The sequence below is a fragment of the Corvus cornix genome, chromosome 2 (assembly GCF_000738735.6).
Source record: "Corvus cornix cornix isolate S_Up_H32 chromosome 2, ASM73873v5, whole genome shotgun sequence".
NCBI lineage: Eukaryota > Metazoa > Chordata > Aves > Passeriformes > Corvidae > Corvus > Corvus cornix.
In genome coordinates, this window is record NC_046333.1 from 39,726,202 (window position 1) to 39,743,888 (window position 17,687).

A 17,687-nucleotide genomic window follows, 5' to 3' on the forward strand; every position below is an offset into this window, starting at 1 on the left:
ATGGCTGCTCGAGGACTGGCTGGGCATCTTTCAGCAGGTGGTGAGCAACTGCAGTGAGCATAATTTGTTTTTCTTAAGTTTTATTCTGCCCCCCCCCTTTAATTACATTTGCTATTAATATTATAATAAATAATGGTACTGTAATATTACAATATTATAATATTTTATTTTGTTTCAGTCATCAAACTGTTCTTACATTGACCCATGAGTTTTATTTTCTTTTTTCTGATTCTCCTCCCCAGTGGAGAAGGTGACAAGTTGAGTGTGTGGTGCTTAGTTGCTGGCTGGGGTTAAATCATGACAAAGTTACTACAAAATGTTAGATGAATGTGAAGCATATGCTAAAATATTGAGAAATCTCTGCATTGAATTTATCCTATCAGCTTTTATTAAAAGAGAAGGTCTGCTCTAAGATCTACTAAAACCTGTAGTTCTGCGTTTACAAGCAGCACACTCATCCTAAATAGAGTGAGTTCAATTTTCTGGAGTCTTTCAAATCTGAAAACTGACCCAAACTTGCCTTGATCTAACTAGAGTAATGTTCCACTGGACTACCTGTGAAGCAGTGTTATGTGACTGTGTAATTGGGATATGGCTGAAATTATTTTGCTTTATAAAAGAATCTTATATTACTGCTCTATTTCATTTTCCTCAATCAGTCCTTCTGGAAATAGTAACACTTGTTAATCTCTTGCTATAAGAATCTGCAGGCTGACAGTATAAGAAAGGCAGCTCATTCATCTGTAACTAATGTTCTTAAAAAATATTATCTTTAGAGGGGTGCCTTAGTTTCAGACTCTACTGGTATATTTTGATTAAAAAAAAAAAATTAGTGAAGTGAGCAATACACTGGAGAAAGGGCTTCTAGAGACTAAGACTTTAATTCTGCAGCAGCCACACCAATGAACTGCTTTAAGAAAATTCTTGGACCCATAGATAGGCTTTTCATACCATGTATAGGAGTATGGGACCACTCACATTCCAAATCTCTTGAAGATATATTACACAGTTTCTGCTTTTACCTGGGTTGAAAAGGAAAGGAGTGCATAGTGTGGGAGACATTCCCACCTTGCTGTCAGAGCAGAAAACAATAAACCTGCTAAAGAATTATGCTTGTTTGTCCTGATGGAGAAAAGTTCTACAGGTGGCCCTTGTGGAACAATTCCAGCAGAACTTGGTAGGCAGGGACCTATGGTGAAAGAAAACAAGAATTCATACAGAGAAATCTGCAGCCAGCCTGGCACAATGCAAGATTGTGGTTATGAGGGACCTCTTCTAGGGGTGGTTTCTGAATATCATGTCTATAGGCCTTACTGAAAAAGGAATACCTGAGAGAATACCTCATGCTCTGGTGAGACCTTACTTGAGTACTGTGTCCAGCTTTTGGGTCCTCAGCACAAGAAGGACATGGACCTGTTGGAGTCAGTCCACAAGAAGGCTGTGAAGAGGATTAGAGGGATGGAGCACCTCTCCTATGAGGAAAGGCTGAGAAAGTTGGGATTGTTCGGCCTGGAGAAGAAAAAGCTCCGGGGAGATCTTAGAGCACCTTTCTGTACTTAAAGGGGACTATAAGAGAGCTGGAGAGGGACTTTTTACAAGAGCATGTAGTGGCAGGACAAGGGGGAATGGCTTCAAACTGAAAGAGAGCAGACTTAGATTAAATATGAGGAAGTAATTACTCCCTCACCCTGGGAGGGTGGTGAGCCACTGGAACCGGTTGCCCAGAGAAGTTTTGGATGCCTCATTCCTAGAAGTATTCAAGGTTGAGTTAGATGGGGCTCTGAGCAACCTGGTGAAAGGTGTCCCTGCTCATGGCAGGGGGTTTGGAACTTGATAATCTTAAGGTCCCTTCCTGCCCAAACCATTCTATGATAATAGTATGAAGAATTTTTGAATATTTATAGTCACACTGTGTTTCCTTAAGTAATGTGTGGTTACATGGTTTCTGTATTCAGATCTTTCTTTATTATTTTGTTTTTAAACTTATGCAAGGCACAAATGAAAGTCCTAAACCCAGGAGGTGCTTCATTCTAATGTGAAGATTGTATAACTTGGTTTGTATTTCCTGGGACATCTTTTATGCATGTCAATTAAACTTGAATTATCCTAATCTTTTTCAGGCTCTTTTATGTTGTGTGTTGTTGCAAATGTAAACAGATATTTACAGTCTGATCCTAGCCAGGCTGTCTCTGACTGTAGAGAACTTTAAGCATGTTGTTGTTTTGTAGTCTCTAGAACTGCCCACTCTACTCATTTTCTGTTTAATTTCTGACATAAATTTCATAAGAAGGGGTCCATAACTAGCATTTTATGCTGGTACAGCACTTAATCATAATTGATTGAGCTACCAATGCTATGAAAATATAAATACTAAATCATGCCAACCTGAAATTTTGTAAAACATCTCATTCTAAATTGATAGAAAAGCATTACTGAAACTGTACATCTCTGGTCAGATTGAGTGTCTGATTTATTGTTTCAGACACACACAAAAAAAGGTGGAATTTTAGGCGCAGCCTGGATGAAAGTTGTTTTGTTATAGGGTTTTAGAGATTCATTGAAGCAATATTATCTGTGGCTTTCCTTTTAATCTGCCCAGCTTTTTATATAAGACATTGAAAAGTTACAGTTCTAAATGGAAAATGTGTATCTGCTTTTATTGCAGCTATATTTTACTGCAGCGGTATTTTGTTTCTAGCACAGCGTATTTCTGTCTAGAGCTCTATAGTTGCATCTGTTTGTAGGACAAAACAGAAGACTCTGTAGATCATCACTTTTCCTCAGTGTCATTTAATTGCAGCAAGGTTTAGACCTTGATGGTCAGAGGGCTGTGTGGAATCACTTGGGCACCTTTCAGAGCTGATATCAAGGAGAACTGTGAAGGGCACCATACTCTCTTTTGGGCAGCATGTTCTGTTTAATGTTTACTACACATCATAAAGTAGCAGCTGAAAGGATCTGTATGGGTCTGAACCTAGGATTATATAGCAGCAGTATGCTAGTTTTGAGACAACTCATCTGCCACATAAACTTCTAATCATAGCAGGTAGCCATGGAGTGTCAGAATGGTGAATTGAATGAGACTTGGAAAGTTCAAATAGTTCCTGGGTGCTGGAAGAAAGCTACATGTTAATTTTGTAATTCAGAGTATTTTCATGTTGAGTGCATTATTTTAAAGACCTATTGGCTCTGGATTCTCTTCCATGCCCAGAGAAGCAGTGGCCATGAGATAAAGTAGATATAACCAGTGTCTGTTGTGTGTTAGTCACTGTTCAGATTCACTTGAATCAATGCTACTTTTTTAGCAGATTAGATGGCTCATTTAACTAATATTCATTATCAGAATTGCTACCCTTCACACTGAAGTTCAAGGAAGTCCTTCTAGTACTCTATTTTTGAAGTTATTTTCGTAATAGGCTGAGTGGAATCTCCTATTTGTTTATATTCACTCTGTAAATCAAACATTCTGGAAAACATTGGTGGATTAATAGCATGATTACATCTCTCTTTACAAATCTCAGTTTCAGATGTGGATCAGTGCCTAGGTTCCTAGTGCAGAAGTTACAAGCTTCACAAAACTGGCAGTAGATTGTTTACAAAGCATTAATGATAGCACAGAAAGGAGAATGATAGAATAGCTAAAAGTTTTATTTGGGAATGAGGAGAAGTTAATTCTGTTCCAATTCTATTGATGGGGAAAAGTAGAATAAGTATGTACTATTGTTGATTAAATTGCAAATTATCTTGATTTTAGCATATGTTTTTTATGGAAAATAAATTGAATTTCTAATTTTATACTCCAAATCACTGTAACTCAGTAAGTTGCTAACAAACCTTCTTGATTACAATTGCAAACTTGCTGAAGAGAAGCAAAGGGTTTTTCTCTCATCCTGAACCCTTCTGGGTAGAAGAAGAAACTGTTCAGAGGGTGGATGGTGAAAATCTGATGTGATCAGGTCTGAAGTTCATATATGGGGTGAATTTGATACTCTATTAATATTCCTTTTTGCTGTGCTTTTGGTCTTTGTATATTTGATTTTAGGAAAAATTAATGGCATTTTTGAATAGGATTCAAATATAAATTCAGGAAACAAATGTGCAAGTATGATGTCGTTGTTAAGATGTATCTGGATAATTTTTGTCTTGTTTGTACTGCAGAAGACTAATCTACTGTTTAATACTGGTTGAGAATTTTGGGAAATAAAACAGCAAATGAAAATCCAGATCCTCTTAATAAAAAGAGAAAAAACCCTCAACATTGCAGGTATCTAAAATGCTCATTTGAAGAGACTGATAAGATATAGAAACTTTTTGTAATTTGGCTGTCATGAAAGCTGCAGAGACCATTCTGTAGGAGGTTAAGATACTAGTCAAGTCAGCGTACTCCTATTTCATAGTTCTGTCTTTTCTTCATGCCCTCTTCCACAGATTGTTAATCTTTTTTGAAACTACCGTGCTTCATTATCACATATTCTGCAACTCTAAACATAGTGTAAACAAGTGAAAGAAGGGGAGTGTTTCAGAATCTAAAGGATTATGACTACATCATATTGTTTTAATTTTTCTTCCTGTTGGAGGATTGTCTTGTATGGTTAACTATTTTTTAACAAATTAAAAAAAATTATAATAATACTAATTAATAAGGGGTCATCTTTGGTCATATCTTCATTTAATGATATATGAAGCAGGCCTGTCACAGTTCTTAGAAGTTATTTCATTTGTTTGTTAGTTATTGTAGTAACTTTTGGCATCACATGCCAAATAATCATGGAGTATTAAAAGTTGCAGACCAATTTATTTATTTTTTAAGACAGATGCTTAAATAAATTAAAAGAAGCAATGCCACTACTTTGATGTAGTTCAACAGCTGGCAGTTCTTTTTCATTCAAATCTCTATTATAGGCTTGAAAAAGCTAAGAAAAAATACTTACGCTTAATGTAAAGCTGATTGTCCTGGGCTTTACATTCCTTAGCTCTGGCAGCATCAGTTGTATGTGGGAGCTTCTTGCTGGCATCAAGAAAGTTTAGCTGAATTTGGAAAAAATAATGCCAGTGAAGGGGTTTTATCCCTCCATTTCTGAGGACCTGAGCTTAAAAGGAAGAGAATATATTTACTCCATCTGGCTAATTTTTCCCTTGCTTTCTTTTTTTTCCTGCAGATAATCATTAATGTTCTATTAAAATGAAATACTACTTCCAGAACTGAGATGTTCAGCTCTCTTCTTTCCTTTACTAAATCTTTCAAGCAATAGGAACTGAATTTATTGATTGCTGTCATGTCTCAATACTCTTCCTTCATCAAATATTATTTGAAGATCCTTCATCAAATATTATTTGAAGAATTCCAAAGGAAGGAATTTAGAATGATTAACACCAATTAATTCAGGGACGTATCAACACTGCAAAATCCTCTGGTCTTTGGGGATTAATATTTCTTGAAGCGAACTGCTTGAGGACTGCCTTAACTCAAGGGAAAAGGGAGGCTTCTTAGGTGATCCTATTAATTTAGCAGTCTTTTTACTTTTTACTTACATTTTTCAAGCACTGCAGAACTAGTCCTTCTTTGGACATTTTGTTCAAAGAAAAATTATCTGTGGCTTGAGTGTCTAGATGTGGCTTTCTTATCAAAGGCCCTTTCTGAATTCAAGAACTGCTCCTTTTCAAACCGTGAAAGCTTGCATTGAGCAAGAGCCAACAGAAACTAATTTTTCTTACCTGTATTTCTTCAGATCTCCAGCTTCTTTTGAGGAGTAGTAACATTTTGAAATAAAATATTTATGAACTATGTCATAGTGAAAACAATTGGAATAGGCATGCTATGGGCTCTGTCCAAGTAGAACAGGAGTTTTAGAATATTTTAAACAGTATTATTTACTACACAGATCTTCCCGCTTCTGAAGCAGTATTACAATACAAAAATTGTTAACAGGGTTTATCAAGTACAATAATGTTTTCTTGCTCTTTGTGCTTGGACTTAATGAAGTGTGATGTATCTTAGCTGTGTTGTTGTGTGGAGGCAGCAGTAGAGTGTTGAACTGGAAAAAACAAACAAACTGTTTGCATGGAACTTTGATTAAAAGTATAATCTCTGAAGACTGTGTGTGACATTTTGTGAAAGACTACCTGGTAATAACACAAAAGGCACTTATTTTAACATAATTACATGATCTTCTAAATCTACAGCTTTTGTCACAAGGTAAGGCTAAGATTCACCATTATTTTTAAAAAATTCCATCTTTGAACTATGAAGTTATTAGACCCCCCCACCTGCTCCTTTGACATTTAATTTGTGGAAAGTCCACCCTTCCCAGCTGTCATAATTTCAAGGAAATCAAAATAATTACCATAAATTTAGATTATTAGAGATTAGTATTAGATCACTGCTTATTAAATATGTACCATTGTCATATAGTTTATTGAAATATATTAATAGAAACTTGAAACTGGTTATATAGTTTAGATTGAAACCATTAGGGGTGTGCTTATAGTATTTTTAAAGCTGGTAGGCCTGATTAAAATGTAAGTTGTTGATGACTGTGGAGATAAAAAGATAATGTGGTCCAGTTCCGTGAAATGTAAATGATAAAAAAAAAATCCCTCCCTTCCACCCTCCCCCAACTTTTCATTTGTTGTGACTGAGCACTGATTGTCATGCACAGAAGGTGGCAATTGAGATATAAATCTTTTTGTCTTTTTTAAAAAATATTGTAGCTGACTTTGGGCTTGCAAAGCAAAAGCAAGAAAACTGCAAACTTGCATCAGTAGTTGGAGCCATCCTATACTCATTTTAAATACTCCTGCATATAACATTCAGTCCAGCAACTTCCATCTTCATAGTTACTCTTGGAGCAGATAGGCAAGTTACAGTGGAGTCAGGAACAAGGTGCAGGAACAAGCTAATCTGCAATAGTTGGTTGCCTGCCTATTTTGATGTTGCCTGGTCTTACACACGGTGGTTACTGTGGGTTAAGTTGGTGCAAAAATGAACTAACTGCAGTAGTGTAGTAACTTATCTATATATAGAATATCCTTATAGATAAAGAAGTGTGGGTTTAAATTATGAAAAGGTGCATGTAAACAGTATCATTTACCACCACCACATGTGATGGCCTTATACCTGTAAGAATGCTTGGCCTGCAGGCTGTCATAAGTAATTAAACATTCCAAGCTATCAGGGGAGCTACTGATTGCTCCTCTGAATTAAGAGTGAGTCAAGGACTCAGGCATTTGGCAGTTGAACATAATTCATTTTGCCATTTTTGAAATTGTTGCTTGTGAATTCCTAGTGCCAGAATGATAATGATTGGCACTTAATCCCTAGAAATCCCTAAATCCTAAAATGGCTTCAAGAGTGAGACCTTGTAATATGTTAAATATTCAAGTCACTTACCTTGGAAGACTAATGATTATACTTCTTAGTGAGCAAAGGTAAGGGGATTGCAAGGCTGCCTTAATTGGTTCTCCAAATATTCCTGAAGCGTAGCACAATCTCTGAGTGGCACTGGATCTGTGAGTGATGGTTTGGGTATTTAAAGTGTAGTAAGAGTTTGGTGTAACTAGTTATGTGCCATCTTTTTCAACTTCTCTGAAATAATAAATTCGTTTTGTTCACTTACAACTGGCCAGAGAAGCTGTTGATGAGAAGTTGTTGTGTTCTGTTAAACACCAATTTAAAGTAGAGGTGTCAGAGGTGTCAAAACCATGCTGCTGTGGCACTCAGGCTCACTGAATTGTAATCTTTCTTATCCTATCTACATTTATTTCTTCTTTTTGCCTGTTAGATGCCTGTTTTCTTTTCCTGTATATCTCTTGGGATTTTTATATTTTGTAGGAAATTTCTGTTTGAGAGTAGTGTTCTGTGGTTTTAAGTACTCTTTTTTTAATACAATTTTTGCTTATACTATATTTATTATTGTTCTCATACCCTCTTTATGCATGGAAGTTCACACCAGACCTAGAACTTTGGCAGTTCTTTTTCTACCTCTTTATCCAGGTACTTGGATGCAGGATTGAGGATAAAATGTCCCTTACATGTTGCAGTCTCTCAAGTAAAGGATCCTTTGGGACATTACTTGTCAGTTCTACTCCACAGGCAAAATCATGGAAGCAGTGATCCTTGTTTGTCTGCAGTCGGCAAAGAGAACAGGGATACAGTACAGATGTCTTTGTATTTAGAATGTATGCTTGAGTAATATTTAAAATGACAGGCTAAAATATCAGTCTTTCCAATGTCATAATAATTTAAAAATTCTAAAAAGGCTTTGCAAACAGTAGCATGTGCTGGATGCCACCTTCCAGGTGCTTGGTTAATACTTTGTGTGATGGTGAGCTTTTTGAAACGGAAGCTTGTTCACAAGGAATAAAGTGAACTGGCACAGTATTTTAGCGCAAGTCTTGAAGGAGAAATCAGAGCCTATAGACTTAATCAGTGCTTGAATTTTTTGTGTGGGGTTTTTTTTGGTATTATTTAAGTAGATGTTAAAGGCTATTAAGAAATCAAAAAATTAGGACTGTCTACCTACCAATATTAGCTTCTGCACAAAAAAAAACAAACTGAAAAGAGAAAGAGAGGAGACAGCATTGTCATCTTAGAATGGCAGAAATTGCTTTCTTCTGAATTGACAGGTAATAGTTCGGGGTAGTTTGAGATGCAACCCACCCTTCTTGGAGCAGACAATATAGTAAAGAAACAAAACAGTAAATGTCAAAAGGAGTGTTGGACGCTTATTGTTTAAATTTGACTAAGCAGGGTTATGCAGAATGGTTCAGATAAAAACGCATCACTGTATGTACCTAGCATGGTTGTATTTGGGCTTGACTGAATCAATTTGCTAATGCAATTTTTAAACCCTGTGTTGTCATAAAATAACTGCAGACACTGTTTTATGTTTAGAGAGGGACTTATATAATTGTGCTTTGTAACTGTGATGGTTTTTAATTTTACTTCATACTAGGTTGTATTCCACTATCACACTAATTAACCTCCTTTTACTTGGTTATGTCCCTGAACTAAAAAATGCAGCAATGTGTATGTTTAGCATACCAAATGTATTAAATAGGTGTGTTTACGCTTAATACATTAAAAATTGAGGAAAAGACTGCTCTAGGGAATTGGTAATGAATCCTAAACTCTTTTCCCATCTCATAAGTCATGAGAAACAATCTGCTCCAAGTTAGTGGTGACAGTCTTTATTATCATGCTGTCTTGAAGGCCTTCCCAGACAGAGCAATTGTCCATGTTTATAGAGAATGATGTTTCCTTTCATTTGTACCTTCCATTTCTTTGTTTCAAAAGGAGGACTGTAATTTAAGAAGAGGGATATATTGACAGCAGATCAAGAGATGTATATAACTGTATATGTATAGAGACAATTTAGATAAACTCTGGGAAATGAAGTAAATTTTGAGATTGGGTGGAATAGAGAATCCCATCATAATTCCTTGAGAACTTGACTGATCTGGAAAAGCTGTTGAGAAACTGTGAGTAGATCCCTCAGGTGTCATTAAGAAGCGGGCAAGAAAGTTCCACATTAGTTGGCGAGCTAACTTGATCTTTCTGAAATAAAATTGTTTTCAAATGTTAGAAAACTGATGCACAGAATAATGTTATTAATTTAGCTTTTTGTGCTAAAGTTGAGGAGTTTTCTTGTTGTTATGTTTTGAGGAAACTCCCATTTGAGTGGTAATGGAAGGTACTATTTTACTTGTGTCGCTCATCTTCTCCGCTGTGGAGGAGAAAATATCCCTTGATCTTTCTGTTTATGGACTACATACTCTGTATACTGTGTTCTGTTAACCAAATTTCTTTTTTAGTACTGATCACTGCTTCTGTTTATAACCATATCTCGTGAGAGCACTACATAAATCAATATTCTGGTATGATTTCATGTAGAGACCTGCAGTAGCTGCATTGCTTATTGTGGTGACATAATATTTTCACTTATTTAAAGCATTTTTGTGTTGGGAAAGGTTAATTTAAGATGAGGGAGTGTGTTGTATTTTCATACATACTTTAGCCTTTATGATGCTATATGGTCAAACTGATTACCAGATTTTCCAGCAGCGCTTTCTTCCTCCAAAAATAGTATCTGAAACATTTTACCAATTTCAACAAAGTTTGAGAGTTTAGGTTCTTTCAATGTTTGTAAAAATTTGGTGATGGATAGCAAGCAGTGAAATAATTCAATCTTGGTGAGAAAAGTTTTTAAACTCAGCTGAAATGTTCCCTTCCAAATAGCTGCAGTACATTCTGTCATGTGACAGTAGTTTGTTGTGTTTAGATAACCAAGAGAATATGAAACTGAAGGTACTGTGGAATGATGAGGGAGAACAAAAAACTAGTGGAAAACTGGTCTTGTGCTAGTTCTGCCGTTCATGGAACAGATGACTCCTAGAGGGGCTTTACTGATTTGAATAGAAAGGTAACAAAAGTTAAATAATCCTTTCAGTAGATTAATGCTGATATTTTTACCAGAGGATCTTCTGAAAGTTGATTAATGCAGGTGTTCACTCTGAGAATGAAAGATAGCAAGGAAATACACCTGTGTAAGTTTGGTTGTGGTGTAGACATAGGTTTATAATAATGTGTGTCAGCAAAAAGTCCAGTGCAATTGGAGGTGGAATCCACAGGGACAATATAGGTTGAGCATGCAGGCAGTACTGTCCCCATGTGTAACCCGCAGCACAACTCTGTGTAGAACATTGTTTCATTATGGGCACCCCATGGCTGAAAAGACACCTGGATGAACCTCAAGGAAGAACATGATAAGTACTTGACAGAGACTGCCTTACAAAAAGATGGTCAAATGATTTAATTTTATATAGTTTTTGTTAAGTAAGAAGTTTGTCTAGTTTACTGTCACCTGACATTTGAATGTACTCAATACCATGTCCATTGTGACACAGCATTATACTTGGGAGTAAAACTGGAAATTATGTGAAACAAAGTAAGAAAGCATGAAGATACCTGTATTTATCTCTGGAAAAATGTTCCAGTGGCAATTATAGAAGTCCCACCGTAAGAGGTAACTTGATACTAGACAGGAGAGAATGAAAAAAATCTTGGACTAAAAGAAAGCAGGCCACTTCGGTAGTAACATGGACTAGTCCATACAGATGTATTTTTCCTATCCTGAGTAGAGGAAAGTTGTTGTACTCACAACAGCTTGTAAGTAGCTTAAAGCCATAGCACAGATTGTTTACATGAAAGGGAGTGTGAAAACAGTTTTCTGTACTTCTTTTCTATCAAGTGAGTGGTCCTGATCCACTTTCTAAAGAGTTACTTTAATGCTGAGGGGTGGGGTATACCATGTAATAATTTTATAGACTGCATGGTGACTTTAGACTGCTATCTCGAGGGGAAAAAAAGTACTGCCATAATACATTATAAATCAACAATGTACTTCTTGGAAATAGTTATTTCTGTAGGACTTACATAAATTGTACAACAATTACTGTAATTTATAATAATTATTATGTTATTATTTCTTCAGAGGAGATAATAATGATAATGAATTAATACTTTTTGTTAGAATAAGATTAGTCGTTTAATCAAACTAATTGATAGCTTGTAAATGTCTTTTAGTCCAATGTTACTGGCATTTGTTTGCTGGAATTCTTCTTTCATTTTTATTTTAAGTAATGTTAAATGAGCTACATTTAGATAAACTATGTTCTTATGACATCTGAACTGCAGGACTTGGAATACCTCTGATGGGTTTATTTCTGCCTTTCCCATTCTCTTCTATATTCTAGATGTTAGCTGCATTAGTATCTTGGCAAATCCTTACTATTTCAAATCTTACTATTTCTTGTTCTGCTTTACTGCTCAGTATATAGCGTGCTGTTTGAATTTCTTGTGCTGTTATGCGTCACCTTGCTGTCCTGGATGTTTCCTAAATAGCTTGCTTGTTGTTTTACCATTTCTTTGATGGTCAGTTAAAGCTGTTTGCTCTTTTCATTTGGGTCTTGGGATTTAGTTTCTGGTGTGGCCTTTGTTCAGTTGCTTGCTTTTTCACAGAAGCCAGATTTCAAAGCTCTATCAAGGATTGTTCAAACTGACTTAGTCTTTGCTTGGTTTGCTCCATCTCTTCCAATTGAAGGAGTTTGAATTTAAGTACCCTGTGATTTCAGACAGACCCATATATCTGCATTTGCTATCTGTTCTGCTGAAGAAAGCTCTTTTCCTGGGTTACTGCCCGGTATCTATCTAGGTTCTCCACAATTTAATCTATACAAGCAGGGGTAAATGATTTTATGACTAGAAAGGTAGTACAATGTTAATAACTATGTGATCCCACTTGCAGACATTTTTATTTTTATTGTATTTTTATGGAGAGCAAGGTGCCAAATTGTGAAACTGGGAGATGAAGGACTATGTAAATGTAATTTGTGGGTAGGTTTTGTTGATTATTATTTACAATTTAACATGTATGTTAGTTCTCTTTCTACCTCCTGTCTCAAGAAGAGTTGATAAAAGCTTTAGCTTATTCCAGAAGGATTTTTAGAAAGAATTTGGAGGAGAAAACTGTGGAATTAAGTGTTTTTCTCATCGCAGGATCATGTGACAGTTCAATTTAGGTGTCTTGTCCTATTTTGCTTCTGGTCTGTTTCTCAAGGGTGCCCATTGCTGTGGTTTGGTAGCGAGCTGAACAGAATGAGGTGATGTCTCAACTCCCTTCCTTCCTTCTCTTTAGTCTTTGCTCAGTTTCCCATGTAGTCTTACTTTTTCAGATGATGTTTTTAAGTGAGCTAGGAAGTAATACATTTTAATATTAAAAAGTACAATAAAATATGTCTAGATTATTATGTTATGAGCCTATGTGCTTATTTCATCTACTGACTTTCATGATGATTGTTGGGGGCATCTGTGTCAACAGACTTTATTTAGATCTGAGAATTTTAAGTTCTGTGCAAAAGAAGAAAATGAAGTCACCATCTTATTCAGGTAAAATTTTCATCTGTTTGCTTTCTTTCTGGTTGTTTTTGTTTTTCCATTTAATCCATACTGAATGTGATTGCTAGACAGAAAAGTTGTTATTGGTTAATTATCTTGTATATTAGTTTCCAGCAAATCCAAATACTTGCAAAGTCATCTAATTCATACCTTACTGTGAGACAGCAGTTACTGTCAGAAACAAGTCTCTGTGTGGCTGGGATTCATCTTACTTATATGTAGCAATTTAAAAGCTGGGCATCTTATCGAAGTCAAGCAGCTAGATCATTACTGAAAGTAATGGAAAAAAAATAGGCATTCCAATAATGAGTTTCATCCCATCTACCTTAAACAGTTATGTTAGGAGGAGATGAATCAACCACCTGATGTGTCTATCTCTCTTCATTTGCTACAGAGGGATCTTAGCATAAATCTCTTAGAGGAGTTTAAAGTAAGGTGAAATTGACACCTTCCATGAAATCAGGAATCAAAAATCTAGGTTTATTTTAGAGTTGTTGTAAAATTGGATTTGCTACTGCTTGTGTCGTCTTTTTGCAAATACTTACTTTTCCATGTCTCCCTCTAAAATGTAAATATTCATGCAATTTCTTGATAAGCTTGCTTATCCAGCTTTTAAGCTGGATAAAGGCAGTGAATGAAGTTCATTCGAGAAGGCATATATCTCAGTGAGCAAAATATTTTACCATTTTTTAAGTATTCAGATTTCTGTTTCATAGATAAAAGAAAAAAAATTCTTGGGCTGTTTATATATTTACAGACTTCACACAGTTCCTTCAATATTTTACAGGAAATTGGAATATTAATTCACTGAAAAACACCTCTAGTTGGAAGGAAACTCTTCTTAGAAGAATCTGTCAGATGCATATTAGGAGTACCTTTTTAGAATATGAGCGTTTCAGGTTTTTATGTGTATGGATAGCACTTTGCCACAACTTAAGGGTACAGTTTGTCTACAGCATTTCTTTTAAAACTGACAGCTTGACAATTTGCTAGATACTTTTGTGTAAATGTATAACATCACATGTGTGGACCGTGCAGTGTTGCCTGGTTTTGATAATATAAATAACAAATCACATTGAAGGGAAATTTTATTTTGTAAGTTTCAGAATGCGGCTTATACTTCCTCTTGTTGTTTTAGACTTTGTTCCATGATGCATCTGAAGGAATAATAGATGTAAATTAGAACTTTAATGTGTTTTTCTGTTTTAAGCATACCAGAAGTTCTGTATCTAGTACTGGAACACTAAATTACAAATTAATGATACTTTGATTTGTCCTTATAACTTACTCAAAGATGCGTATAATAATATTGAAAATTCAGAAGCATAAAGAAGTTGAAACATCTGTGCAAATTTTGAATTTAATTAGATAACTGTATTTTTATTACAGTGTGAAAGGTGATACTTCATGACTTTCTTCAGTAATAGTAAGACAACTGAAGAAAGAATCAGCTTTCTATAAAGATCACCTTTTCTAATAGAGCCTGCAAGCCTTTTTAAATTGTCCTTGAAACTTTTTTTTTTTTTTTTTTTTTAAGGAAGGCCTAGAAACAATAGTAGTTTTATACACTGGCTCCCAGCAAGTTTTTTCCCCAGATCAACAGATATGGCATGTGGGTGAGAAGATCAAATTCAGACTGAATTGTATCTTTATGGGATATTTTCCCAATATGCCTATACACCCTATCCTGATGAGGGGAAAAGCCATTGCAAACAGATCTGTGTCATGGTTTAACCCCAGCCATTAAGCAAGCCCCAAGCAGCCACCAGTGGGACTGGGGAGAGAATTGGAAGGGTGAAAGCTAAAAAACTCATGGGTTGAGATAAAGATAGTTTAATAGGGAAAGCAAAAGCCATGCAGGCAAGCAAAGCAAAGCAATGAATAAATTCACTGCTTCCCATGGGCAAGAAGGTGTTCAACCATTCCCAGGAGTACAGGGCCCCATCACATGTAACTTTTACTTGGGCAGACAGACCTCATCATTCCAAACATCCCCCCTTTCCTCCTTCTGTATAAACTAAGCATGATGTCATGTACTCTGGAATACGCCTTAGGTGGGTTTGGGTCACCTGTCCCAGCTGTGTCTCTTTCCAACCTCCCATGCACTCCCCATTTCCTCACCAGTGTGGCCATATGAGAAGTAGAAGAGTCCTTGGCTCTCTGTAAGCCTTGCTCAGCAATAACAAACACACATCTATATTTACCATCACTGTGTTCAGCACAAATCCAAAACACAGCCCCTGAAGAAAGTTAAATCTACACCAGCCCAAACCAGCACGATGTATAACTTTTAAGAAAGTGTGTAGAAATGCTTCACTTGGGGGTAAATGCACATCAGAGCCCACAAAACTCTAATATTTGTGGTCTACTTGTAGTAGATACCTAATGTTGATACCTGGGCCCTTGCATTATGTTGAGAGTTCTCCCAATTTTTATAGGCAAAGTAACTCAATAGTACTGTACCCTGTAAGCACTCCCAAATTGCTTTGTTTCTGAAATGAAACATTCTGGCTAGAAAATTCTAGAGATCCAAAATGCATCTTTGAGCGGTAGTACTGTGTATATATGTATACACATATATATATATATATGTGTGTGTGTACATACATACTGAGACATGCAAAGACATGCACACCCACACATATGTAAAAATCAATGAGAATGTTCATACGTTGAGAATTTAGTTCAGTTTAGATAGCGTAAGACAGATTCTGTCATGTTTGGATTTTGGTTTGGTTTTGTGGGGTTTTTTTTGTTTGTTTTTTTTTGTTTGTTTGTTTGGGGTTTTTTTGTGGGTTTATTTGTTTGCTTGTTTTGTCTTGGTTTTTTTTTTTTGTTTAATTTGTTGTTCCACATTGCCAAGTTAAGCATAGATTGGATTAGCAATACTGTTTCTGGCATAACCACATATGCAGGAAATTGCCATCTTGATCTCTCCCGTGCTTTCAAGTACATATGACGTTTTACATTATGAGAATTCTTTTTTTGTTCTACCTGCCAATGATACTTAAGCCAATGTGTCCTAGCAAGTGGTATCCTAGCAAGTACGCAATTTCCATACCTGGGAATTCTTGGAGGATGTTGTTTCCCGTGTTTTCAAACATGGGAACATTTAGATATGGATGTCCCTTGGGAAGCATAGTCAGTGAACATCCATGAAATATATCCTTCAGTTTTCAAGATAGTTTTTAAGAAGATACTTGTGAAATGAACTTCAGTGCTCTATGAAATTCAGAAAGGGCTGAGATTTAGCATTTGTTTTCTCTAGCACTAAAGGTTCGTATGTGTGAAAGCAGTGGAAGTATAAAGTTGCTACAAAAACCAGGTCTGTCTGCCTGAGATGTTCACTCTTGCAGAAAAAGTATAGAGTTCAAAGATGGGAGAACATGTAGTAGTTGACTATAACTCGCTGATCTTCTGAGTATGAAAACAAGTCCTCACAATAATATTCTTCTGCTCCTTTCAGCAGCTTTTTATGCTCAGAAAGAGGAACTGGTAAGAGATATGCTGAAGTTTTTAATGCATTTTCTTGTATAGTTGCATTTTGATTGACTTAGTTTTTCTCAGGAAAGGTAGAAGAGTGTTTCAGTTGAGCATTGTGAGCTAAGGCTAAAACTGAAAGTTGTGTTTCAGTGAAAGCTGATTTTATATTTCTAGAGCTGACTTCTTGGCTTATTTGGTGTCTCTCTTCCACAGAAAAAGCCTCCCAAACTTCTGCCAGTACCAGTTGTTTTTGAGGCTGTGATATAAACTGTGTCAATGAAATGATTCAAGGCAAAAAATTCCAGTTGTGACAAAAACCACCCAACCAAAGCCAGCCATACTCAAGGGCAAACATGAGCATTTGTGTAAATATAATGATGAGCTAGATTAGAGAACTGAGCTGGCTTAAAAATATTTTAGGTCTTTGCTCTGATGTGTAATGCATCTGTAGAAGTACTTGTGCTGGCACAGGAGAGCAGACCCTGGTGGAAAAGAGTGACTGGGAACAGCAGAAGTAAGACACCGTCTTGACTTTCAATCTCTTTTGAATACATAGCCTAAACAACTTATCTCATGTGAGGCTGTTGTGGTCTTCACAGTTTCATATGTGCTCCAGGTTTTTGATGGGGGAAAAAAGTAGTTACAAGTCCTTCTTTGCACTTAGGAATTGGGAAGAGGACCTTGTGCTCTGAACATGCTTTTGCATTGGGTATTTAATGATTTAGGTATGAAGAAGGTATTGGTTTCTTTGTTTTGTTTAACAAAGCAATAGCAATAAAGAACAATAGAATAAACCTTTTAAAAATGTAATTTGATTTATATTCATATGTGACAAGGGTGAATTAGAAGTGAGTTGGTAGCAGTTTTTCATGTGTTCTAGAACAATGTCTTATTACAATGCTAGAGGCCATAAGTTATTTTTTAAAGTTGATATGTTAGGCATCACTAAGCAATAGTGTAAAAAGTTGGCACGCATAAAAGCTTGAAGGTTTGTAAATTCAAAGAAATACAAATCCATTGCTGAATGTTAACTGGAAGTCCATATCTTTATTTTCAAAAGTGTAAAATGAAAAACCCAAGAAGGTAAATTATAAAACATCTCGACTATTTCAAACAGAGAGGTATTGGATCATGTTGAAAGAAAGCAATAAGTTAGTGAGGTCTCTAAATGCTTGATCAACAGCAGCGTAGCTGAAATTTACACTGGTTTATTACTGTGGTCTTGTTTTTATACATTTCTCAGTGCTCA

General features: G+C 35.9%; 1 protein-coding gene across 1 annotated transcript in view; it reads left to right on the forward strand.

The window, feature by feature from the left end:
- Positions 1 to 17,687, forward strand: part of NEK10 (NIMA related kinase 10) — a 100,672-nt gene that overhangs the window by 23,977 nt on the left and 59,008 nt on the right. Inside the window, 2 exon segments of the mRNA XM_039569296.1 lie at positions 2,121 to 2,195; positions 6,712 to 6,786. Coding sequence (XP_039425230.1) covers positions 2,121 to 2,195; positions 6,712 to 6,786 — 150 coding nt within the window.